Source organism: Neoarthrinium moseri (genome assembly GCF_022829205.1).
Source record: "Neoarthrinium moseri strain CBS 164.80 chromosome Unknown scaffold3_Wmoseri_CBS_16480, whole genome shotgun sequence".
Lineage (NCBI taxonomy): Eukaryota > Fungi > Ascomycota > Sordariomycetes > Amphisphaeriales > Apiosporaceae > Neoarthrinium > Neoarthrinium moseri.
Genome location: NW_026055117.1, coordinates 411,930 through 436,510, shown reverse-complemented (window position 1 = coordinate 436,510; position 24,581 = coordinate 411,930). Strand labels below are relative to the sequence as shown.

The 24,581-nt window shown below is 53.9% G+C and overlaps 2 protein-coding genes across 2 annotated transcripts; one reads left to right on the top strand and one right to left on the bottom strand.

The window, feature by feature from the left end:
* Positions 1–15,315: 15,315 nt before the first annotated feature.
* On the top strand, positions 15,316–18,081 carry JN550_001515 (uncharacterized protein; the record flags this gene model as incomplete). Its single annotated transcript, XM_049312708.1, has 4 exons — positions 15,316–15,568; positions 15,643–16,746; positions 17,180–17,875; positions 17,933–18,081. 4 exons carry the CDS (start codon positions 15,316–15,318, stop codon positions 18,079–18,081), a joined length of 2,202 nt encoding a protein of 733 aa, XP_049176366.1.
* Positions 18,082–21,751: 3,670 nt separating this feature from the next.
* JN550_001514 (uncharacterized protein) lies at positions 21,752–22,516 on the bottom strand (the record flags this gene model as incomplete). Its single annotated transcript, XM_049312707.1, has 1 exon — positions 21,752–22,516. One exon carries the CDS (start codon positions 22,514–22,516, stop codon positions 21,752–21,754), a length of 765 nt encoding a protein of 254 aa, XP_049176365.1.
* Between the last annotated feature and the right edge of the window lie 2,065 nt (positions 22,517–24,581).

The window sequence follows — 24,581 nt, the reverse complement described above, 5'->3', positions numbered from 1 at the left end:
GGGATGTGCTGGGTATTGGGCGAGGGAACACTCCATCAAGGAGAAGTTATCTATCTCTACTCGCACTCTTCCCAGCGAACCGAGATGGACGTATATGTCCAGGTTGACAACATTGTATCTCAAGATGGTCTATTGGATTGTTGTAGGCAGCTTCGCGTTTACAAGGGAAGGGCGACTTCAACATGGCAGGATAGCTTTGGTTTCTCGGAGAGCGACGACGTTGAGAGGGGCAATAGCGTCTATAATATTTAGAGTTCTGGTTTTCACGCCTCAGGAGCTAGAACCAGACAGTGTCTCAAATTGGATGGCATAGATCAAACTGTCTCTCTGCCTCGTGGAAACGTGCCCAAATTTCCGGGAAGCGGGATGCGACTGAGACCTGCCTCATGCTGGCTGTCTCAAAGAATTGGCTATCCTTTAGCGATTGCCAACCAAAACCGCGTCTGACGCGTGTGTGTACCCTGTTGATTTGTTTTTGAAAACACCGCTCTCGCGTGCAAGGCAGGACATGGGATTGCAGGCAACTAACTACATATGCGAGTTCATGCTGGTTCCTACGGACAGGTGTCATAAGCTGGGAAAAGGAAAGCTCACGAGTGTTGTGATGTGGTGTATGAGCAAGTTCAGCAGATGATGTAACTCAGTCGACTTATACAGTCTCCGCCCATTTCACAGTTCAAGGCTTTAACGCCGACTACGTACCCCTAAAGACAGAGACCACTCATCGTGCAACGTGGGCGGTGAACCCGCCTGACCAGACACTCACATTTCTAATCCCGAATACGTCTTGCGCCACCTTTCTATCTCTCCTCTCCGTCGCATCAAGCTTGGAAGGCTGTCTCCCGAATGCAAGTGAGCCTTGGCCTTGTCTACTTGATGGCTAGCGTGCTGGCGGGCACACCCATCTGCTTCTACAACCCGCGTAGTTCCCGGTGACAGTGTTGGTGAGGCTGGTGTTTCCAGGCGTGAGTCCAGTTTCGTCGTATACTTTCGGCATGCCCGAAGTATGCAAGCTCTACTAGAATTGCAGACCGGTCAAAGAAACCCCCATTTCTTTACGATTCATGCCGGCGTAATATTCCGCCCGACTCTGCAATCTCATTAATCATCAGTCTTGAACTGGGACCATTGCGATGTCACGATCGCCATGTTTCACATCGCGGTCTATTTCAAGATACATTTTCATCTCATCACTTTGCAACTTCCGTACTACAATCACTTACCCTTTTTGTCTGCTCCTCTTGAAGCCCAAACTTAGCCTCTCACCCCCACAACGGAAGAAAGATGCCTGCTTGCTGTGTGGGCATCTAGCCCTTGTCATTTACCCTACCCCTTGTGCCCCTTGCCAGCCTGCCATGCGGTACCCATACTTCTCAACGGCGGGCCTAAGCTCACTCACCCCTGAGTCCTGCACATACGCCATACCATAGTACAAGATCCCAACAAGCTGGCAAGCCCGGCCCCATGGTTCGAAATAATCAAGCCAAGGGTATTCTCCAGAGGTGGACATGCCTTGCACAGACTTGTGCATCCAAACATCGTGGCAGACATGGGCTTATCCATGCACAAATATGCACCATCAACGCACTACACATCTGTCTCCATGGGATAAAAGCAACATCATGAGTTTGAGAGCAGCCCCAAGGTTCTGACTTCATTTCTACTGCAGGAACGCTCTTCTCCCGATGCAACCTCGTGGTTATATCCCAAACGTGCAAGTCGAGCGCGTCATGCGCAGAGCCATTGTTCAACGCGTCGTGCCACAGGGGATCACGGAAGGCTGGACCCGGGAGGGGCGTCGAGCTATCGCGACGAGTATCGTTCCTTTTTACAGCTTAGCATCCTTTGGAGGTACCTGGCTTTTCGTAGGTATCATGGTGCATCCGGATGTATATATGAAGCACTAGGCAATAGAGGGCAGTGCCCCATCAAGCAAGCAGCGCCTGTTAGAGAATAGATTGGTCCACACCAGAACGCGCGAGCGAATGGAACGACACTGGAAACAAAGACTGTCAGAAGTCGCAAGGGCTGAGCACCAGATTCAAGGGAGCTCCTCTCCCCCACTGGGAAATAGATGGAGAAGCAGCTGCAAGACCCAGGGGGGAGCCCGGCCGAGGGAGGGATATTGCGCCTCTGCTGCGCTTGGGTCGTACTGCTGCTGCAGCGAGCGCTGCAAGCGCAACCCGCGGTAGCAGTGCTGACGATGGCGAGCCCGTCCTGCTGGGCAAACAAGATTCCCTTGCTCGCTTGATGCAAGGTTCAGGAGGATCTCTCATGGGAACACTGGGATGGTTCCCCGCGCTGACGTGGTGCCAGGCCCCCCTGCGATTTGCCATGGTGTGATTTCCCAGGCAAGGTACTTTTCTTCGCACGCCTCCTCCCGGCTCTTGATTGTGAGCAGGGGGGCTGGTCAGGGCAGAGCTATGGATGTGAGGCCGGGCCACCCGGCCCTGGCCTGGAGCGTGTGCGACCATCCTCGTTCCTCTTACCAAGATGTCAGGGTGGGTGGTTCATGATCAGATAAATCGACGAGAGGCGTGTAGCAGTATGCCAAATCTTTATGGCTATGCACGAAGAGAGTCATTCATTAAGCTTACCGTGGTTTCGTGGATCTGTTTCGAAGACTCCCAATCTGTGTCGTGCGCATAATGTCCAACTGATAACCGACATTAAGTTTGTTACGCGAGGCGGAGAATTATTTCTGATATCCAGTCTTTGTTTCCATACCCTCTTGGAGAACGAGCCTTGGGACCCACGCAACGGTATTGCAAGGGTGTCATTTTCAGTGGTACGGTATTTTTGAGAGAGAGGTCTAGAATCACAAATGGCCACATGAGATGAGATAGGAACACTTCCGCAAAACTCACGTCTTCAATAGCGGAGCCTTGAGACCGGAGATAATGTTTCAAATCATCTGAAAACAGGTTTCGGACGAATCTCCGGCATGATCACGCTTTGATCGGCTGTTCTGTCACTTCAAGTCACTACCAAGTGGAAAGATAGGGAGAGTAGAGACTCATCAAAACGAACGTACAATCTATAGTTATGGATGGCTGTTTGCTTGTCTAACCCTATGTTTCAAGCGAAGTCTATTTCCAAGACATCTGCATTAAACTTTAGTGCAACAGAATACTGCAACTGTCAGACCTAAAGTTGAAGGCGCTGTGGAAATGAGCACAATATTTTCTCTTCTTTATTTGTTAACGAGTCTAGCGATTCAGAGCAACGACCTCTAAGCTGGTAAGAGTCATGGATGGGGATACAATCCCCTGTCGATATTGTCATATACGACTTGCAATCCTGTGAAGTAGGCAAAAACACCGGTCCACGGCAGTGTCCGTTAATCGCATGATAGCCTACCCAAGCGACATGCAGGTAACTTGCTCGATCTGCGCGTAGTCTCACTTGAATTAGGCGACTGCATCTGCCATGGCGCTCCCGACTTATCGGATTGCATCCTTGAACCTGCGGTGAAGGATGTTCAACGAGAAGAGTGGAAGTCGGCCTTTGCTTTTCCCTGTCAGATCCGCCGGGGTGGTTGGATGCACGACAGCATTGTGAGGGCTGTTGTACCCGTCCGCTTTTGGCCCATTGCTTTTGGGGGCTTTGCTTTGGCGGCGCGAAGCGCGTCGACGTGGTCGTTAAGCGCAGTCGAGCCGTCGGTTCTCATAGCACAACTCACCCATATCTTGAGGTCTATCTCCAAATCGCTGGAACGGCAGAGGTGCAGATGGATATAGGGAATCCCTGGACTGTTTAAGCTCAAAACCCCAGTCTGTCACAGGGTAGGCCCTGTTTGCAAGATCTATCTGGATAGCCAACCTAGCCAAATCTCCCAAGCGTCAGGATATAACTAAAGTGCTCCTTTGGACAGTATCAACAGCGTGATAATCGTCGCAAATCACATTTTATACACCGGATGTCGATCTTGAATGTCAGTCGCGAGTGTTGATCTTGCAGAGCCTCAGGAATGTGTTCTTCCAATCAGACTGCTGGGTCCGTTCGATAGCAGGGGTTAATGGTCAATCCAGAAACAAAATGTTGATCGATGCCTGCACCTAATTGTTATATAATGCCAATACATGACAGAGACGAAGGACCAACTACCTACAACAGGTACCAATCGGTGGAACAAAGAAGAGGCGGGATGTTTGTAGTAATGTAAATGATCGCAATTACCGACATCTACAATGTACGTACGCTGGCTTTCGAGCATCCACAGTGTTGGTGTACAGTAGTCTAGAACAAGCTGACGAGATCCACCAGCCTCAAAATCTCCGTGGCTGCATACGATTTTTGAGGGCGCGCGAAATTGTCCATGTCCACATGCCGGGAGATTACGTGGGGTGGCCATGAGAAAGACAGTGCCGACCAGTGCTTTTGGCTTCCAGTTCCACATTTGAAAAATGAAAGCGGACTGATTGTAGCCCGAATTCCCAAATCGGTTCATCGGCTCATGTGGTGTCGTGTCGGAGAGGGACAGAGGAGCTAGAGGCAGCCTCTAATACCGGCACGCTGCCGCGGGGTGCAGGAATTTCCTTGGAACGACAGGAGACATTGCCTCTTTCTGAAATACGCCCGAGACTTGGAACACGCAGAAGACGTAAGTACGATATCAAAGCAGTCGAGGCTTTTCTTGAAGCAGAAGATCATACCCGTATCGAGTGGACCTGCCATTTACTATGTCGTTTAAAATCACAGAATCCCATCTGATGTCTCTAAGCGAGGCACAGCTGTCATAGGGATATCCATGCCAGAGAATACTCTCCGTAGGAGGCTGTGGGGCCCAATTGGCTTGGGCACGAGAACAATGACACCACTTTCGCAGCGGCCTAAACGGTTTTCACTTTAGTAGCATATGCCAGCTGTCTAGTGAAGAGCTTCTATCCCTGGAAAGCCTTATTCCAATTAAGACTCTGACTGAGGCTGTCGTTGCAATCAACCGTATTCGATGTGGTGAAATGAACACGTAATCCCCACGAAGCCCTCAAAACTCTGAGGTTCTTGAGCTCGTGCCAACTTAGTGCAGGCCCTTCGGCTAATGGCCATGCGGTTCTATCACTCGTTCGGGACTTATACGTGATCACTGATCGTAGACTCTTCGCGCTCGTTGGGAGCTTCAGACTAGAAGTCCCGCGGCGCTATTTTTGACTTCCGGCTAGCATGGAACCATGTCTTGTCTTTCTTCTCACGTTTTGAGGGGGGCATGACTGAGAAAGTCCCGGGACATGGAGAGCGCGGGAGAAATTTCCGAGTCGCTGGCGTTACAGGGGCTGAGACGGCTCTTCTACCAACGGCCGTTGGAACAGCTGGTGGTTGCGGCTAGCAATTCGTTAGGGATCAAGCTAGAGTTTGGGAACATAATTCGACCTAGGATGAGGCTTCGAGATGGTAACCCTGAAGACCATGCAATGCCAAAAAAGTAGCGCGCCGGCCGTTACTCGTACACGCCCTGCCTCTCAACACACCGCACGCCCGCCCGCCCGCGCCCACCACACCTTTCGACGTGACTCCATCAATATCCCTGATGGTATCAAGCTAGCTTTGCCAGGGTGGCAACATGGATGATGCAGGACTCTGCTTGATCCTTGACCGACTTGCCAGTGGGGTGCAAACGACAGACAGGGCAGTGGCCATTGGCGAGAGAGCCGGCACAGATGATGCAGGTGGACACGAGTGGTGGTGTCATTCGATGCATTTCAGACCGAGCTGCTGGACTCGCCGCGCTGCCATTGGCGCCAAAATCAAATGGTGGAAACCTGCAAAGCCGTTCACTGGCGTGCCCGCATGCACGTTATCATTATGTGATGGAATGTACGGAGAAACTGGCACCAAGATGGATGGCATGCTTGCGCCTAGCCATCGTCCGACACTTTTCGTGACGCACTCGGTAGGGCCAGCCTGGAATAGATTCGTCATAGCGATAGAACATGGTTTAGGGCCCCAAGTCTCCCTGCGCAAACGTGGTAGCAGGCAAGCAGGTAAGGATAAGTTCTGGAAACTTTAGGGTGACGGGGGCTAGGCGTGCCTGCGAGAGGATAGCTTTCCAGAGCTCTGGGTGTGGAGGCCACGATCTCACGACGGGGTACCGCTGCACGCCGTCATCGTTGCGCCTTCTGTCCGTCTGAGCTACCCCTACAAGGTCGGCAAAATCTCCGAGTTGTTGGATCACGGCCCATAAACGACAGGGTAAGCTATGGCTGACGGCAATGGCCGCCCATGGTCAAGCATTCACCCAGTCATGGACCTAGTGACGCGCCCCAGGCAAGGTGAATCGACGGTTCACGATGCTGTCGTTCTAGTTACCTGGCATGACAGGGAGACTGATCTGCCGGCCAAGGGTCAATGCAGCCCATACAGCGTGCAGCCAGCCCAGGGTAGTATAATCTGTGGAAGTACCGGGAGTAGATACGTCAAGTATTCGCGACTGGAGCTCAACGGTGTGGTGTCGTGGCTCTCTGGATACGCCCACTGACTGCGTCTCAGAAGCACGTGTCGCTCTAGGGGTATTGGCATTAGCAGAGCGATATCAGATCATGAAAGAAACTTGCAGACAGACTGATCGAGGCTAGAGGTGCAAGAGGTACGTATGTACTGTAGACCGGGGAAGCCTTTGGCGTCATAACCGAGAAGTTGATAATCATGTATTAATAGCATCATGGTCATCAAACGACATTTGTGTCCGGAAGGGTGCATAGAACCTGGCTTGCGGCGGCATATGCAATCCTACCGAAGCAATATCATCAGGAATGCTGCCCAGGAGAGGACTGATGTATCGTAATTAGCAACCGCGACTTCACGCCCGCACAGATCCCAAATGTATGGTTCCAGCTCCACATCTGGTAAGTTGCCTCGTGGCATTCAGTACTTTTGCTGGGCGGATGGTGGAGGAGTACGGGCAGGATAGAACTAAAAGGGGAAGGTGGCTACGGAGTAATGGACGCGACGGCGTGCTCGCAGCCAAGCGCCCAAGGTATGTACATACTGTATGTAGCACGGAGGTAAGCAACATCGAAGTGCTGGGAGCGTCACACATGGAGGGTCATGGCGCATCACTACTTACGCAGTCCGCTGACCAAGCGGTTCAGTCATCATGGAGCCGTCTAATCAGAATATGTACTTACAGCATCTAGTCGGTTCATGAATCTATCCGATGGCAACTTGACATCATCGCAGAAAAGGGATGCGGAGACCGGTATGAAAACAGAATGCCTCATCTCCGCAGCTGCATGACTGCTCGTTTCCTCGAACGCTGCAATATCATTGACGGGAATTTTGGTGACTACGAGTAATGTGCAATTCAAATTTCTGCCATGTCACCCTGTTCAGTCGTGACAAAACTGGTACGCCTGTGCTCCTAACAGTCTGCAGCACTGACGAGACGCCACAATACTGACCTTCACGCCAAGGGCTACGCCAAGCTTGTTAAGCTCAGCAGTCATTATTACGGTGTAAGATAACAAGTTAAAAATAACTAATCCACCGAACCAGGCCGAATCTTCGTACTGCATACGTATGGCCGTACAATAGACGAGCAATTGGTGAACCTGCCTGCTGCTAATGTGCTCGTGGTGAATTGGACAAGATTGCAATTGTGAAGGCTATTGCTGTAGTGACTGAAAGTTCAAGCCCCGGGTTGTCAATCCGTGATGAGTTGTCTTAGCCAAGGACGACTAGACAAACCATAGGATGTTGGTATCCTCACGTGTAATTTCTCCGTGAAACTGGAACTGTCTGGACGGTGTACTACAGCGAGGCCGTTGCCACAAGACGCCACTGCCTACTGCGTCGACGCTTAGAAACCGCTGCCCAAAGAAAAGACTCGAGGTGGCATGTATGGTCTATTGGCCCCCAAATTGTAACAATGAGAGGAGACATCCCACCAGGGTGGGAGTGTTGTACAGCTCGACTTCCCGCACGGAGCTTGTAACGTTGAGTAACCCTGAGGGCGTATTCCAACCAAGAAATTTGCCAGCTGCGGCCTTGGATGTCCAAAGCAATCCGGTGGAAGACACATGTATAGAGACTGCCACACAAAGAGCACTGCGTTCTGACGCTACGGAGGAGGCTTGGGAAAGCCTTGTACTACCATCCAGTGGCGACCCAGGGCCTGCCAGGAACTCTGGGAGTTTGGCTTGGTCTCGGCGAAGCGTGGGGAGGAGCTAGTAAGACCAATAAAACTCCTGGCGCCTTTTGGCCTAGTCCACCTCCATTCTCACCCCAAGCTCCCACGGTGTGCCCACTTTCCGTCCCGGGCACCCGCGACACTGTCTGCAGTTACAGATGGCAAAGGATGTCTCTTGTCTGCTACTCTAGCATGCATAACAGCAGTTCTATGTGCGGGGAAGCTTCAGACCGCTTGTTGTTCAATGCACACAGCTCTCGGGAGAAGTGGACAGTGAGCCATCAAGCCGGCCTGGCTTTACGAAAACGAAGCATGCATCACACTGTTTACCATACGTACAATGACCACGCCAACATAGTACACGCCGTACCGGGGGGGCAACTCACCTAGGCACGAAGTATGTATCTGCCGTATCGCGCTTCAATTTGGGCTGCAGGTGGGCGCAAAGCTGCCCTAGCTAGTGCTGCCCTTGGAGACGTTTCTACTGGACCCGACTACCAGAACCCCCCTGCCCGGGGACATGGGTCAGCTCGAACACCGTCTAGACTCCACTGTCATCGGCTTTTTGGGGACGAGGCGTGTTCGCCAACATTCGTGCCTGGTGACCTGATGGGAAAAGTTGCCTTCTGGACCGGGTGCAGAAAAACCCCTCAAGCTAAGACGAGTCTCGGATGATTGCGCTATCATGTTGCCGTCTGAATGCGACTGTGCCAAGTATCCCGCGACTTTGGGCCTGGACGGCCTTCGAGCAACTCAGGCACGGTAGTTACTGTATTAAGCATATCAACCAAGCCTCTGGACTCGCGTCAAAAGCGAACAAGTTGGAGCTGGTGCCTTCCCTGCGTGCATGGGTTCCTGCACCCGGACGGAGCCGTTATTTCTCCCCTGTCTGCCCATCATTTGCAGCGTGGGAAGCGAGGGAACCCCCTGACATTTGCAAGCTGTCCTGGCAGCCTGGCTTGCCGCACCGCCCCCCATCCTTGAACATTTTTTCTTCCTCTTTTTGAACGGCTGTTGGTGCGCCCCCCATCGACCACGGTCCCTTGTCCCTTCTTCCCATCACCCTGGTTGACTTTTGACTTCACCTTCAGAAGAGTCTATATCCAGACAGACGGGTTTTGGCCATAGCTACCGGGGACTTCAGCACAAATCAAACGACCGCGTTGAGTGAGACTTGTTTCTGCATCGAGTTCTATGCCATATGGCAACTGAACCAAACGCTCGCGCCGACGTCTGACTTTTGTGCCCGCCCGCCCCTCCGCCCGCCGACGGCCCCGAGCTTCCGGATCCTCGACCATAGCGAGCCGCAGAACCGTCTTAGTATTTCAACACGCACTCCCCTCAACAGCAACAAGTGCAGAAACCCCCCTGCGCCACGACGTTGGACGCCATCAGCACAGCGCCATTCCGCTTCTCCAAGCAGAGGGACCATCGTTGAATTGAACGCCTCAACGGGGTCAATCAAGGTGCATTGTGAGTTGCGACCCTTGATAAACGTCATGAAATACCCCTGGCGTTCCGCAGCTGCAGCCACCTCGCCTCGGCTGATTATCACATGGGCTGGGTGTCGTGGTCGCTGCATTGCTGCATTGCTGCATCGCTAGGCAGCTTTCAGATCTTTAGCGATCTCGACGAGACCCTGTGCCCTGGGGCCGCTGGGAGCAGGTCCCTGCTATTGACTCGCTCTAGCGCTGCTGGCGTCTCCCCCTACTTTCACACCACTAAATACAGAATCCCGTGTGCTCATGTTGACATGAAATGCTCATAGGATCTCAGGCTCTGCGTTGGAACAGCTGCTACTCGCACCAAGCCCGTCAACCAAATTCTATATCGGGTGTTGGCGAGAGATCGTCATACTATAGCACTCGTCTACTCAAGCGTTGAGCAGGTATGTTTTAGCTTTTCGGATTGTCCTTTTTCTTAAACATGGCGCGTGCCGGCCACGCGCCAGCCACGCGCTTTTGGCTTCTCGAGTCTTGCCTTTTTCGCACAAGGTCGCCTCCGCTCCCCGGTTGGGCATGCCCTGTTCCCAGCAAGAATCTCCCCCAGCGTTGGCTCCATTGAGACATGGCGAGCTTCACCATCTTCACAACTCCTAAGCGAAGAAGATGGTCCTGAGAGCAACAGGCTGAGGCGGCGCGTCATTATCTCCTAGATTCCTTCGAGAACTATCTCAGGCACTTGAAGCTCCCAGGGTCTAACTATTGGCTGTGCTATGCAGTTCTGTTCTTTAAATCCAGACCCTCGCCAATACTACGGTCATCCCTGTAGGCTTCCCGTCACCGTTGTTAATGAACCCCTGAGGTTCTTTCCTTTCCCCGCGACGGACCACATCGACTAACACGAATTGCCCTGACAAGACCGCCATCGCATATTTCTGAGCAAGGTCTACGTAACACAGCCAAGACGTCATTGCATCTCTGCACCAGCCGGGCGGATATACTCTGCCAGACTTCATTCTCGGTCTCCTATCAGTTACGCCTTGGCGCTACCACATGACGGGTAGATGCTTATATATCTGAGAAAGACGAGATTGCACAGCGCCGGCAACATCCAATCAACTCTAGCAGCAGACCCGATCTCTGTCTAGAGTGCTATTCACTGTAGCGCCGCTGGTACGCTATCCGTGACCCCGCTGAACTCTTGCGCAACGATTATTCTGACTGTTCGCTGAGTCACAGCTCTGTCGTGCCGTTCGTTACACTGGACTGGAACTGGTCAAAGGGTGGCATCTCCAGCCGTTGGTGGCCCATTAGCTCAAGGGATATAGGCGATACGAACGCTGTAGGATCATCCAGGTGAGTCTTTCCGCGCGGCTGATGGACTGCACCTACTGACCAAACCAAGCTACGTGCAGTTTCAGTAAGAAATAGCCCAAATACTCAGATCGCCACGGCCGTACAAACGCATACTCCGCCTCTGCTGCTCAAGATTGGTAAGTTTTATTCATCTTCCTGCGCGGCATGTTTCTGCCCGCCACTTCCTATCTTGATGTTCGATGTCTATTCGTGGTTTGCTTGTGCTGCGACTCTCTGTTGTTTCCATTCATACCCATTCACCAATGGCCATCCGATCCAGCCCTTCGCCTCCCCCCTGTCTGGTAGCATTCAGCCGGACTTTTATCCCGACATGGCACCCTTCCATCCTGGCCACCCACCGCCCACCCCAATCCCATCGATCCTCTTTCCAACAGCAAGCATATTGAGTGGATTACCAAATAAGCCACCCTGGCGATTTACCGAGGGTTTTGTACGGGCGGCCCGTCGCCCTTACGTCCCCAATCAGTCTGCGCTCAAATGCCTGCAGCAAGCACTATATCTGACTAGGCCCCCCAACCCAAGCCCTGATGGCATTGCCCTTGCTTCTTTATCACTATACTCGTTTGTGGTCACATCCAAGGCGCTGCATACTTGCGTCATCAACGTGGTGGTGCTATAGTACCCTGGCCACCTGCTACCTGTCAGTAGAGTTGGGGTGCATCATGTCCCCTCGCTGAAGATCGCCTCCATAAACCCCTTCAGTGGCCCTTGACGACATATGCAAGTTCGCATGAACTAATACCGCGATACAGACCCTAGCCACAGCGACAGCTTGCGCCTTCGTCCCCAAAAGACCTGCGCACGGCCATACGCAAGGGACTCAAACCCTCGCATCCGATCCTCAAGGGGTCGACCTCGCAAGGACAGCGAACGCCACCGGCAAAACCTGGAGGCCTGCACAAGGAGAGAACCAGCATATCGGGTTCGTCTAGTCCTCGCACACCAGATCTTGCACTACCTTAAGCCATCTGGCTCCCACGCGCCAAGCAAGGCACCCAAGTCTTCCGAATACGCCGGCAATCTGTTCTCATTGACTAGGTATGCGCATTTCCCTACCTTGCACCGTCATCCATTTTCCCAAAGCCATCTGCATTCCACCATGTGCTTTAACGCCAACGCCTGCTTGGAATCGAGAGGTCGCACATAAAGAACCACGGACTGGCCGCTGGATTTCCAGGTGACTAGTCACCGTTAATATGCGCATTTCTGGTTTCAATATTCGGCAATGCCTCGTTCCTACGCCAAACGCAAGTTTGCATGAATTCCCATTTCACAGCTTTTATCACTCATTTCCTCCGTGGGATGTTGCTATTTTTGTAACGCTGCCTAATGCCTGCACACTTGGCCGCATTGAGATATAGAACTCCACATGTCCACCCAGACGCTAATTCAAGGAACAGAAGCAAACAAGACTTTACTCTCTGAACGACCTATAGACCACTATCGGCTTTCCAAGACACAACCAATTCTCTTTTCGCTTTTGACTTGACAAACTGCTGAGGATCTCAAGGGTTTTGCCAGAGTGAGTAAGTTGTCGGGTTTCTCTCCACTTATCACCTGAGAGTCTTGGCGCATGGGCGCGAGGCCTACCGATGTGAACATGGACAGCCTGGTCTCCTAAGCTTGCGGGGAACCGACGACTGCCAATTTGGACGGGCAAGCCCCAAACTGAGAGCTATGCCCCTTGGGCTTGTGGCATTGGCAACGGCTGCACCGAAGCCAGCCGCGTGGAGAAGCAGCTACGGACTCTAGGATCATCGCTGTGTTGAAGACCTACGATCTCTCAGCTAACACCTGCGTCTCATAGACCGAGAACCGATTCACATACGAGTCCTTTGGACAAATGCTTCTGAAAATGGCCCAGCACCGACAGGCTCCTGGCCCGTACGTCAAGGATGACCATCCGACTGACCCAGTAAGTGATGGTTCTGCAGTCTCGTCATTCTGATTTTCATTATGCTCTGTACGGTTGCGCATTTGCTCCCCCTCCACGTTTTCGGCTCCGAATCGTGGTTCAAGATCACGAACATCCAAAGCATCTTATCTCAAGTGTGATGTGGGACGTCTGGAGAAAGGGCCACCCATGCTGGCTGGTCAACTGTGCTTCATTTCTGTCTCTAGGTCTGAAGCGGGCTGTGTGGGTTTCCAACGCTTCCAGAAGATGGCAGGGGCTGTCGCAAGCCTGACCGGGTCGGGGGGGGGGGGGGGGGGGGGAGGCTCGATGAAGGGACTGCCAGGGGGGCGATCTCTTGTTTCACAAGCTGCCGGGGTCGGTCTTCTGGAACAGGGCTTGTGTGGGCCAGCTCGTTAGCGTTCTTCCCGGGTCCTCCTCTGACAAGGGCAGCGGTGCGAATGTTTGACCCCACCACCTTACTGGGTGCTGACGTGCCTGGTCTGCAACGTCCGAGCCCAAGTGGACCGGCGCAGTGCGGACCATCGCAGCATGCTGTGATTCGTAACGCTCCCGCGCCGGTGCACTAGCCACACTGTAATCTTCAATGGCTCGGAACCCTCTAGTTGAGGAACCAAGTCTGGACGGCGCGAGTGCGAAACAGACGTGGCGGCGAGGAAATGAGACGCCCGGCAATGGAAACGGTTGGCCGGGGATGGAGCAGCGAATGCAGAGAAGGCAGCGATGCTGCCAATCTCAATCGCGACAGAGGGCCAGCCGTATCTCCGAAGCGAGATGATTGGCCTCGCAAGCCGTACAACATCATCGCATCAATCGCCACGGGAGCGTGACCTCGAGCGTGGCAGGTGGTTGACGCTTGCGCATTCTGTTCTGTCAGATGTACCCAGGCGAAGCTGTCCGGCGTACTGCTCGCTTCCGTCCGTTCACAAGCGTGCGGTGGTGGAGAGACAGAAGTAGCGGCATTGATCTTGGGCGTTTGGTCGGGTCCACTTTGCTCGAAGTGAGGTCGCTTCGAATCAAGCGCGTCAGTCAGCCCACCATATCATCTTGATTCAGAACGGAGGAGACCCCCCCAAGACGACTTGTTGCTGGTGACGTTTCGCAGTCCAGTGGCTGCGCACGAAAGCCAAAATGCCAACTGCATACAGCGCACATTCATACAGTACAACGAGCACAATTACCCATCCCCGAGTCTCGAACTGTGGGAATACCTCCCGTCAGCTTTCCAGCGGATCGAAACCGGTCGGCCAGCGCAGCCAACCAGCCTGGTCCCGAATCTCCTCTCCTCCATCCCTCCCCCCTACACGAAGCTTTACCGTTCGAGGAAAAGTCGCCCTCGAGGTACTAATCCGAGTGCCCCGGGGAGCACCGGTTCTTCAAGTACCTAAATGCCGCCTGTCACACACACACCGCCTTGGTCCTTGCTAGCTCGCGCAGAGGAAGCTCCCCCTGCTGCCCTGCTCCCCCCTTGCCCCCCCCTTCGCTGCTGGCTAGCACCGGAGCTTCGATACTCTATTAGGCATGGAATCCTCCTCGGCTCTGCAAGGACCGGCGCCATTGGCCACTTCATCTAAAATGCGGCTTCCCCCCTGCCCCCTGTCACGTTTCTTCCATGCGCCGTCCCACAGTCGGTCGTTGATCGAGCCACGCCCCTTTCGCCAACGAATTTTTTCTCCAAAATTCCCCCATTCCCTCAAGCCTATGCTTTGCCGCAGGCATTGCACGTCCTTTTGCTGGACCAAACAAGCAGTCATATCGCTCCTGCTATATCTCCGGGAAGAGGGCTGGTCGCGAGCACATATCATACGCGGCAAACCCCATACCTGGGCTCCATTTTACACCCTACACAATCCCTACCTGACTTGTCCCGTACCTTGTCCTTCACCTTGGATCCCGTACCTCTCTCAAATATCGCAGACCCTGCCCCTTTCATTGTCGCATTCGAATCCTCGCTCCGATCTCCAAATCTCTTGTCGCGTTTTTTCTCAAGGTCCCCTGTCTGGACCCATCCTCATACTTTTCCCGGTGATCTCGAGGCACTGCTCTCGTCGCGTCCCGATTAAGCTTGGAGGAGTTACCTAGTTGGTGAACCTTCGATCATCGGGTTCAGCTTCCGATTTCTACCCACTCCTCCTTGAGGGCGTGACTGTGTGTGTAGTGTTTATTTCCCGGTACCGCTTCCTTATTTTCCAGTCCTTTCCCTCTTCATCTCATGCCGAAGCGCGGTGTATGCATGTCAAGCCCCTGGTCATCAAATCCCAGAACCTACACCACCCTCGTCCAGGCACGCCTCAGCCGTTGAACCTCGTCCACCAGGGGAGGAGCATGCTTAAGGTTCCCCAGACCTTGACAGTGTCAGAAAAAATAAAAATACCGACGCGTCCTACATCTTGACTTTTCCACGGTTATCATTATTTAGCTTTGACACCTCAAAGTTCGTACTAATGGTTGTCTCCTCCATGCAGCACCACCCCCACCACTCGCAGGGTCCGGCGGCTCCTCAACATCTACAACATCCTCGACCCTCGAGCATTGTTCATCAGCAGCACCACCAGGCTCCTCCGCCGCAGTCCCAGCATCCCTCGGCCTACTCGTCGTACCAGCCGGCAGGCCAGGCTCAGAGCGCCCACAGCGCGCAGGACGGTCTCCCGTACTACGCCCATCCCAGCCCGTACAGCACTCCTGGAACCACCAGCGGTTACCCGGCCGCAGGTAAGTCGCAGCCCGTCGCCCGTCGCCCACGGCGCCTGGCCGACGCGTCGAATCGCATACTGATCGTGGTACAGACACATCCGACATGATGGCCGCCGCGCCGATGCCCAGACCGTACCCGCCGATGTCCTACCACACGCCGCAGTCGAATTCGCCAGCTTCGGTGGCATCCCCGTCTGCTCACGACCAGCACCGTAGCATCTATGGACAGCCGGCTCCTTCGCAACTGCAGCAGCAGTCCATGTACTACAGCGCGCAACAGCCGCAGTACTCGTCGATGCCTGCGCAGACGGCGCCTTCTCCCTACCAGCAACATGCGCAGCAGCCACACCAGCCCATGGGCTCTCAGCCTAACATGATGATGTCCCACGCTGGTCCGCAGCACCAGATGACGCAGCATGCGAGTCAACACGCGCAGCAGGGAATGACGGGCAGCCCGCGCCACGCCAAGATGGAGCCGCAAGTGCCACCCCAGCTCCAAAGACCTGCCTCCGGACCGATGGGCACGCCGCAGCAGCAGCACGCCCAGAACGGAGCTGGACCTTTGTCGACGCCGGGCGGCTCCTCTCCTGGCGTGAACTCCAACGCGGCACCCGGCCCCATCCCAGCCACAACCCCGCTGGTAGTCAGACAGGATAATAACGGTGTCCAGTGGATTGCCTTTGAGTACTCGCGCGATCGCGTCAAGATGGAGTACACCATCCGCTGCGACGTGGAGTCGGTCAACACCGACGAGCTGCCCAGCGATTTCAAGACGGAGAACTGTGTCTACCCCCGCGCGTGCTGCCCCAAGGACCAGTACCGAGGCAACCGCCTGCAGTACGAGACGGAGTGCAACACGGTCGGGTGGGCTCTGGCTCAGCTCAACCCTTCGCTCCGTGGGAAGCGCGGTCTCATTCAGCGCGCCGTCGACAGCTGGCGAAACAGCAACCAGGACCCGCGCCTGCGCAGCCGTCGCGTCCGCCGCATGGCCAAGATGAACAATCGCAAGGCGGTTCAGACCCCCCATCCTGCACACATGTCCGGCCCCAGTGGTCCGGCAGGGATGCCCACCCCTGGCGCCATGGGCCCTGGCGGTGGGACGGCCATGGGGAAGCCTGGCATGAGCAACATGGGTCCGCAGATGCACCACCACCACGCTCACTCAGACGGGAACTCTCAGGGAGGGGATGAAGTCGGTATGTTTCACCAGATGTGATTGATGCATTGTCGTTGTCGTTGTCGTCGTTGCCGTTGTGCGATTACTTGATACCTCTTACATTATACCTCGGACCTGTTTGGTACTTTCTTGTTTCGGTCTTGTTATATAGCGGCCCACCGCCGCGAAGGCGTCTCTGGTAAAATATTGGGAGGGGTATTCTGGCACTGCTCTGTACATTACCTAGTTGCTTTGCGCTTTTAGTCCTTTGCTTGGCGGATTCGACCGCCTGTCTCCTGGCAAAAGTTGCATGGCATTGCATCGCATCCCGCTGCACACACAAAACCTTTTTGGCGCACATATCATTCCACCACACATCGTCTTTTTGCCATCGCAAACCGTTCTGTTGCTTCATGCTCATTGCTATTGCCTTGAATCGCTTGGACTGCAGCTAACTCCACTGTTTCTTACAGGGGACGGAGAGTACATGGACGAAGGTCACCACCACCACCACCAAGCCCCGTCCGGCCCTGGTTCCGGACATGGTGACGACGTCCGCCAGGCCCAGGTCTTTGCCGGCTACCCCCAGCCCTACCCCAGCAATGCCGGCTCCGCATCCGGCATCCCACCCCCGTCTCACCACAACGCGATAGCGGCGCGCCACCAGGCCAAGGACGAGGACGACGACGACAAGCCTGAGGGTTTGTTCCCTGACATTCCCGATGCTAAGAAGCGCAAGTTTATCCTCGTCGACGACAACAAGCGCGGCTGTCGCCTGCGAGTTCGGGTCGCTCTCGATCTTGTCGACACCAAGGAGATTCCGGACTCGTTCCGCAAGAGTTCGTCGGTCTACCCTCGCAGCCACTTCCCTCGGGAGATGCAGAGCCCGCCGCCCAGCGCAACAGGCAGTCGCTTCTTCCAGGACGATCTCAGCGACGACGACGTCGAGGTAGACGGCGGGCGCACCGGCCGCTCGCGAGGCCACGCCGGTCGAGACCGGGTCATGGTCAAGGTACCTATGTCCGATGGATCCGAAGGCGAAGTTGCGATTCCACGAACCCGTAGACACACTCGCGGCAAAGAAGTCCGCCTTAACGACCTCGGTTATCGCATGGCTTGGCTACAGAGCCGTGTCTTTTCGGGCAGGACTATCTTCCTCCAAAGAGCTCGTATGTAGTTGTGATTCCTTCTTGTCTAGTCCTGTGTTCGCTAATTGTATCTTATAGTGGATTGTTATCGTAACAAGACTCGCAATGCCATCGAATCCATCATGCAGGACGTCAAGACCGCGGCGCCTCATTACGAAACACGAGTGGGCAAGCGGAGGTGGAGCGAGCGTATGCGCCAGGGTGCCGACAAACGCGATGACGAGTAGAGTAGCCACTTGCTGCTTCTATTGTCATTGACCCTGCAAACTCTATTGTGAACGTCACCTGTTTCACCTGTTTCACCACGATCCTGCGGTTGTATTGCTGTGGCCTTGGCTTGGTGAACCCAACGCCGGTTCATGGACCGCAATGCAGTACAGGGGCTTAGACCAAGCGCCCGCGCGCATGTATAATATCTCCAATCGGCCAACGAGCAGCCTTTGGTTGTCACTGTCAATATGATGATTGGACGACTTACGCGACTTTTCAACGTCTGTTTTCAATGCGGAAGGATCCAAGTCCAGTTCGAGCCGGGTCGAATGTTTTTTTTTTCCAGCTCAGCATGGTGGTTACGAACGGGCTTCATTTCTCGCCAAGTCTGGCAAATACGCCAGCGTCGTTTGACCTGCATCTTGCTTACACTGCAATCATTTCTGTTCGTTTCCACACATTGACAAGTCATTCGATTCGCCAGCTTGTTCTTCGCGCATATTTTCTCTCAGGGCGGTAAAATTGGCACTGGTACATAGATGGATCTTGGTGTTCATCGTTTTACTCTTCACTTCAGCAAGGCTGCGCATACGGGCGATTCGTTCTCTTGCCGAGAGATACCACCATGTTTTTGTGAGGGGAATTTCATGTTGGGTCGCGTTTCGTCCAGGGGAGATTGAGTAGAAGGATAGCATCGCGTCAAATCATTGGGGAAAGGAGTTTTTATACCTTAGGTTCACTTAATTTCACAACATATGCGTTTGACTAAGACAGTCTCCCAAGTGAGTCAAAGTAAATGTCTTGCGTTCCCGAAATCCGTGGCATGTGAGCGGCGAAGACACGAGCTATTGCAAGTTAAGTCACGTTCATTACTACAGTAATTATATTCAGTCTTCAAGTAATAATATATATATATATAATATGAATATAAAAGAACCCAGACTCCTACATAGACAACGGGGGCTGTGTTGCTGGCCAGCGCACAATTATCCATGGGCCAGCAGAATTGCAGCGCTGCCATGTGTCTCTTGTTGCGCGGCGCCATTGGATGTGTGTATGCTGGCGTTCATGCAAGCACGGGAACCAACGCCATCCCCCCGGGCTAGGCCCGGCCTGGGGAGCTGGCTGAACCGGCCCCATTCGCTGGTACCGCCCGCCATACCTGCCCTACGCCTCACCATACGCGGGCCGCGCCATGCAGAGTCGGTCGAAACGAACTGCAGGCCCGTCCAGCAGGCCCCCTGTCCGCCTGCCCCGGCATGCCTCCAGGAGCACGTGGGTTGGACTGCATACTCGCGCCGCTGATTCGCCTCGCGACCCCCCAAGCGATAATCTCCTCCTTGTCTTATCGTCTTGTCTAATCCGTCCGGCCCACCACACCCCGAACAGAAAACGTGTCTGAGGTTGCGTGCAGCGTTTAGCGAACCTCCCGACTCCCTGACGGGGGCGGGGGGGTGGTGAGAAAAGGAGGGGTGGGTTGCCTTGCAGTCAACAGCCGGGGACACGAAGGGGGAAGGAGGAAGCCGACCCCAAATACGACAAGAGCCGCCCCGGGGCGAAACAGGCGAAGGGAGCAGAAACCAAACAGAGAGAGGGAGGACGTCGTTTCTAGGTTTCGGTTGGCGTGTGCTAGGCCCGAAAGGGGAGGGGACCAAGTAGGGTGTGGTAGGCTGTTGATCCTATAGGAGCATGCAACCTGGGAGGCTTGCCCCGCTAGTCGGAGAATAGACTCTGTCACGGTGTTGCTGCGGCGTTGCTTGCTGTCGAGGCGAGGCGCGTGCTTGGGCCCCCGTTCTGCGCTCGGATGCGTGTCGCGCGCTGTCAGGAGGAGCCTATTGATCCTCTTGCGCTTCTCGGGCGCTCTAGAAGGATTCCTTGGTTTGGCTTTGTTTACCCAGGGAGTGTGATTATAGGCGACACCATCGCTGCGAATAGGTTCGTCCGTCCACGAGGTTTGCTTGACGCAAACGGGCTGCGGTCTAGTTGAGTTGCGTCTGTGGACTTTCAGTCGGCGGGACTGGGTCGCAATATCGGGTTGACAGCGGGTTGTCCTGCATACACGCCTTCTTATGTCGGTTGGTGGGTATTGATAGAGACTTGGTGAGGACTATGCCGAACGGATGAGAGATGGAGGCTGGGGGACTGGTCTTGGGAGGTTCCTGACCATACTGATCAAAGACACCCAGTTGGTACGCTAGCAGGAGGGCGAGAGCAGCAACTTCTTCTAGAGACAGATGGAATGTGGCAGGAATCATTGAGGCGATGTCTGGCACTACTGTTGCTCTTCGATATTAGTTATGTTGTATGTGAAATTATTGTCCGAGTACGGAAGAGGTTGCTGAAGTCAATATATTGGGACGAGAGAGTGATGAATAATCGACCCACCAGAAAAGGAGACCCAGCCTCATACTTCCAAGTTTCCTGTCAATAAGTTCCTGTTTCACCACCGCAGTTGGAAATCAAATATGTGGCTGTGATGTGATGCCCCATGGAGATCAAGTATTACTAGGAGAGTGTGGTGATCCATTGCTTACCACTTCGACCTGGAACTCTGGTCGCATGTTGCATACACGGAGACGTACGAAAGATTTAACAACCAGCTGGGTTCTTCTTCTCTTCGGACTAAGGTTACTATATATCCCTCAGCAGTCAAGTGCAGTAGTGATTTAAGTCGAGTTGTCCTGGGCCCGCTGAGCCCCTGACGGTGAATCACTAATCATACAGCTCATGATTTCTTCAAGCCACCCTTAGTCTGCTTTACCAGGTCTTCACCCTGCTGGTCAATTGTTCAGCAGTGCCTGATACGGCAAAGCACAAAGTTCTTTCTACGGGTTGGTATTTTGTAGGGTTTGAAGATATCAGTGAATCACTTTTGCTGCCAACTCTTGTGTGGATAATATAATATATCGAGATTCGGGGCCAAGGCGATTATCGTACAGTCACGGATGCTGAAACACCTCTTAGTACGCCAAGGCTACTTAGGAAGACGTTCAAACCAACTTAACAGCTAAATATTGCCTACCGTAATATCCAAAGCCATTGCATTGCAGATTCCCCTAAATGTACGAAGTGTGAACCTGCTGGTACTAAAGTCAGTTGAACTGGAGGTCGCGTATGGATGCCGAGTGAAACAGTCTCTCATCCAGATATCTGCAAATGCACCGAATACGTATCCACATCTATAGATTACGACACTCGAACTTGACCATGAATTATCTAAACAATGACGGATTCGCTCTAGCCTTGGCTGTAAAAATCTGAGTAGACGATAATACACAGGTACTTCCAACTTGCTGCGAGATGAACGCGCTCTTTTCATCTATGTACGGGATTTCTGTGCCCCCAACATTCCCATCGCGGTCAACTAGTGATTATGTGGGTTTCTATAACCAACCATTTGGTTCGTTGAAGACCTTAGTGTCTCGTTCGACTCCAGCGCAGAAGGTTGGTAACCCTGGTTAGTGCATGTCATTGTTTCATGTTCACAAATGTGGGTGGAAATGCAGGACTAAAGATGTTTCGACAAAAATGCTGTCTTGATATTGTATGTACCGATGTGGTCTTAAAGAATTATATACAGGAAATTATCCACCAGGCCAAAAGGCTGGCTATGCTTCGGTGCTGGACTCAAGAGCGCTGCTTCTCTCCTCCAAAGCTTGTTGTGTCTCGGTAGAGATGTTTGACTGCTTAGCAGCTGCTCAGGGTCTTGTAGACGCAGTGGTCGCTGGGGCCGGAGCTGATCTTCTTGGGCTCGTTGCCGGGGCTGGTGCCCTGGTACTCGACGCAGATCTCCTTGACGGAGGTGGCGCAGGTGCCGGTGATGGTGGCCTTGTCGCCGTAGTTGGAGTTGATGCCGACGAGGGACTTGCCGTTGTAGGCCTTGACGTTCTTGACGACGACGTTGCGGAGGCCCATCTTCTTGCAGTTACCGCAGCTGCGGTACAGCTTGCCGAAGTCGACGGCGGTGAAGCCGTCGATGGTCACGGTACCCATGCCGTTGTGCTGGATGACCTTGTCAGCAGCGCCGCTGGCACCACCGCCAACGATCTTGGCGTTACCGTCGCCCTTGAGGGACAGAGCGTCCTCGCAGACGTCGGACCACCAGACGTTCTCGACGGTGCAGGAGCCCTCGCAGTGGACACCCTCGATCTGGTCCTTGCCGATGATGGCGTTCTTGAGGGTGGCGCCGTTGGCGAGGATGAAGACGGCGTCCGAGTCGCCGCCCTCAGCCTGACCGGTGCAGCTGACGCCACGGCCGTAGGTCTTCATGCCACCGTCGAAGGTGCCGGAGATCTTCTGGGCCGACTTGTAGGTGACGGAGCCCTTGGAGGAGGGGATGGGGAAGCTGGCACGCTTGTCGAGGGCGAACATGGTGTTGGGGGTGACGTCGCCGGCCGGGGAGGCCATGACGGCGGAGGCGCCGAGGGCAGCGAGGACGACGGAGTACTTCATTGTGAGGTAGGGTTGGTGTTAGACCGGAAAGGTTGGCTTGAAGAAGCTTGTGTAAGAGGTTTGGAGTATGGTAAGCGGAAGCGAATGTATAACCACCCGGGTCAAGAGAGAATGTCAGGAAGTTGGACGAGGAAGGAGAGAATGCTGATTAGAAGCTGGTGTTGTAAGTGAGAGTGGCATATCCAACCGAGCGGTCTGAGTCTTTATATCTCTGCTGGCGATGGAGCATCTTGCAATGTTCTGATGGTTGGCAGGACTTGACGGCCTGTCTACACTACAATCTCCGTGCCAGGAGGGGATGGATACCCCGTTGGATACCCCGTTGAACTGCGGGCACTCTCATGACTGATCCCGGCCAGAGGCTCAGCTGGACCGGGAAACCCACTGCGACTGAGGCTCTGCTCATTTTAACTTTCATCTGTCGAAAACAGGTTCGGGACTTGGCAACCCCATCGCCATGCTCCTTGTGGGTGTTTCCTGGCCCGTCTGTGTGCTAGCGCTGTTTCGGGCGCTGCCGAGTCGAGCGGGCAGCCTTGGGGAGCCTTGGGGAGCCTTGGGGAGTGCTAAAACCCTTCAGCCGGCTGGTTCCAGAACGCTGGGAACAGGGGCGGCCCCGGTGCCCATTGGCTCGTTTTATTTCTCCGCCTGCTGGGGCCCGGGCCTGGTATCAGACAACGGTCTCTGCTTGGCAGTCTGCTTGCGGAAACAACCATCCGAACTGGGCCCTAGATGCCTGCTGGGATCGCCTCACTCGATTGGGGCCTATGCATAATCTTAAGTCTATTATCAACGTCTCCCGACTGCGCAGCGTTGACCATGCAAGCTATGTTGTCATCGCTCGCAGCTAATTCCGCCCCCAGGCAAGGTAGCGCCTTCACAAGCGCGATGCCACTGCTCAAAGCAGTATACATTGCGTGCATTCGACTTCTCTGGCCACGGCCACAAGGTGGGCCAGAAGGCCGTTGAATGTGTAAAGAGAGAGATTAAAGATGGAGTCGTCCATGATCCATCTGAACTCCTTACTCGTGTTTGTCGACTGGAGGAGTATACCCATGCCGGGCTCCACCTCAGTGGCAGATGACAGACGCCTGCATTGCCGGGCGACACGCCGTCGCGCTGCAGCGGCGGTAGAAATAAAGCTGGGGTACATTGCCGTTACTCAATATACGTCGATTGCTGTGGAACGATTGGGCTGACCGCCTCGTAGAAGGAAACCTTGTTCCATACGACCAGCCACCATCGTAACCTGGGACTTTTGCCTGGCCAGGGTGGACCGGGAAAGGGTAGACGTTCTTTCGTGTTCTTCTATCATAATTCTTCCGCTCCAGAGACCATTGGCGCTGTACTGTAAATGTCTGCAACTCAATTGGCCAGCATGTTGGCAATCTAGCCGCCCCCTATCTGCTGTCGCCAGTCTTGAAGCGTTCGACTATCCTACGTATTGCCCCTTGGCTCTCTACTTCGAACAGGAAACCCATCCCCCCTTATTACTGGAGGGAAATTATAGAGCATTCTGACCTGACTCATTATGCTTTCGGAGTGAACAAGGACTTGCAGCAATAAAACTCTATCATTCTGGAGGCACTCGAGATGCAGCAATGCCAAGTCTATATACAAGGAACGACGCATCCGTGAGTTGCCAAGACGCAACAACGAGATCGCTCGAGTTGTTTTCACTTTGACAAGCTTTGTGGCGGCTGGGGCGCGATTATCTGGGTTCGGTACGACTCGGTTTGACCACTCTCGTCGCCGCTATGCACACTGGCTGACTGAGTGAGAATGGACGGCATTTGACAAAGATATTGTGCAATTTAGCGACCGGCTGAATTGGCAGTTATTCGGCATGATTTGGGTGGTGCTGGAGCCACAATGGGTTTGTCAAGGGAGTCCACACGACGGACAAGGTGAGTGAGGGATCCTGCCCAGCACTACTCCTTTCCAACATTTCTCTGTTTGAATGTAAAGGATTGAGGAAATGGTGCGGCTTGGCTAGACCCACAGCTACGGATTCTTCAGATGAAAATCCCCAGGTCAGCAAGACCTTGGGAGTACTGATAAGCGGATC